Source organism: Erigeron canadensis, chromosome 4, assembly GCF_010389155.1.
Source record: "Erigeron canadensis isolate Cc75 chromosome 4, C_canadensis_v1, whole genome shotgun sequence".
Taxonomy (NCBI): domain Eukaryota; kingdom Viridiplantae; phylum Streptophyta; class Magnoliopsida; order Asterales; family Asteraceae; genus Erigeron; species Erigeron canadensis.
In genome coordinates this window covers 32,412,396-32,414,319 of record NC_057764.1, presented here as the reverse complement: position 1 = coordinate 32,414,319, position 1,924 = coordinate 32,412,396, and the positions used below count along the sequence as shown (strand labels likewise).

The 1,924-nt window shown below is 43.3% G+C and overlaps 1 protein-coding gene across 1 annotated transcript; it reads right to left on the bottom strand.

Moving 5' to 3' along the window:
* Positions 1–347: 347 nt before the first annotated feature.
* On the bottom strand, positions 348–1,640 carry LOC122597427. The gene has a single exon (XM_043770022.1). The coding sequence runs from the start codon at positions 1,638–1,640 to the stop codon at positions 348–350; it is 1,293 nt and encodes a 430-aa protein (XP_043625957.1).
* Between the last annotated feature and the right edge of the window lie 284 nt (positions 1,641–1,924).

The window sequence follows — 1,924 nt, the reverse complement described above, 5'->3', positions numbered from 1 at the left end:
AATAAGTCACTTGTTTGGGGATTTTAGAACAATAACGAGGGAGACATTTTCGTTGACTCAACAGGAAGAACGAATGAATTATTCGTCTCAAAATTGGCAGTTTCCTGAGCCACAGCCATTTGAAATGCCTCCCTCCCAAAGTTATCAAGCTCCTTCAGGTGCTGGTCCTTCTAATTGGGTAGGTGGTCCTTCCAGTTTTAATACCCAAACTGTGTTTAGGCCGACACCCAATTCAGGGTTTCAAAGTTACCAACCGGGTAATTTCTTCATGGGTAGATTTCAAACCCCGAGTTATTATACCCAAAATGCAGGACCAACTAATCTGTTTGATCTCCCTCCACATCATTTTAATCCTGATTTGTACTACGGATCTGGTCCGTGTAATTGCCTGTTCGTTCATCAAACACTTCCACTCTATGGCTTGTTGACGCTCGTTCACGCATCTGATAAACCTGCCACATTTTGCGAGCTAGTGGTGGGTTCCAGCTACTTGCCTTCCGGTATTGGCTGACAAAATGGTCTCTTGTCCAAGTAAAAGTGCTCTCAATTAAAGCTCTAATAGGTAACATTCGAGCCTTACCAAGGATATTGTTTTGGCACTCGGCAATGTTTGTCGTTAAGTTACCCCAACGACGAAGCGCCGAGTCGTGCCTTAGAGTCCACTTGTCCAAACCAATGTTCCTCAAATACGGCCAAACAGCATCATCTTCACCTTTGATTGTGTTTATCGCCCAAGTATACTTGGATGATTGGGAGGTGGAACCGATAACCCAAGCCAGATTCTTGATTCTCCTGTTCTTGAAGTGCGAGTTGACGTTGCTACAAATGTGCCTCAAACAATACCGATGATGCCACCCATCAATTTGGCTCACTGCATTAAGAATGCCTTGGTGACGGTCTGAAATGATACACAAATCTCCTTGCCTCTGCGACCCGACATGCTCTTCAAAGAGATTTAGAAACCATCCCCAACTTTCATTAGACTCTTCATCAACCAAGCCATAAGCGACCGGCAATAGTTGTCCATTGGCGTTCTTTGTCACTACAGTTAGCAACTTACCTTTGTAGCTGCCTTTCAAATGAGTGCCATCGACAAAGATCACCGGAATACAACGTTGGAATGCCCTAATTGCCGGTCCAAATGCCCAAAATACATACTTGAATGTATGTATATGGCTTGAACTGGTTGGAGAATGGAGCCATTCCACAACAGTGTCTGGGTTAGCACGTTGTAATTCAGCAACATACTTGGGCAGTGCATCAAAGTTACTCGGCCAAGTTCCATACAACCTTTCAATTGCCAACCTTCTTGCATTCCACGCCTTGGCGTAGCTCACATCAACATTGAACGTTGTTTTTACTTGGGCCTGGATCTGTCTAACTTTTAAAGTTAAATCCTCCCGCACTCGTGACAAAATTTCAGAAGCAATCATACTTGCTGTCATACAACGATTGTTATTAGATATCACTTCTCCATAACAATTGTGACTCTCCACCCACTTTGTGATCTGAAACAATCCTAATCTGTTTTTGTTAGATCCAGCTACAAGCCACCTACACGGGACCCGGTCCAAAACACCACGATAATTCTTCCCCCTGGTCATGCACTGTGCTTTCCAAAACGTTGGCCTTGTATTCATAACAATAAGTTCCCTGTTTTCTCTTATGTTCCAAAGCCTAACAGCGTGTATAAGCTCCGCCTTGCTCTGAAAAAACATTCCTTTTCTATCACATTTCTATTCGGCGACCAAAATTTCACATCTTCTTGAACTTCATTGAATGGCATTAGACGATCTTCATTATCATCTTCAAGATTAACAAGTTCTTCATGCTCCAAAGGACCTTGTGCATGAGCCCCTTCTTCTTCTTCATCTCCAGATACATCCCCATCAACGCTATATGCGTCGATGGTATCATCACTTGT

Excerpts from the sequence above, each read along its gene's own strand:
- LOC122597427 (XM_043770022.1), bottom strand. The coding sequence starts at position 1,640 with ATGAATACAAGGCCAACGTTTTGGAAAGCACAGTGCATGACCAGGGGG.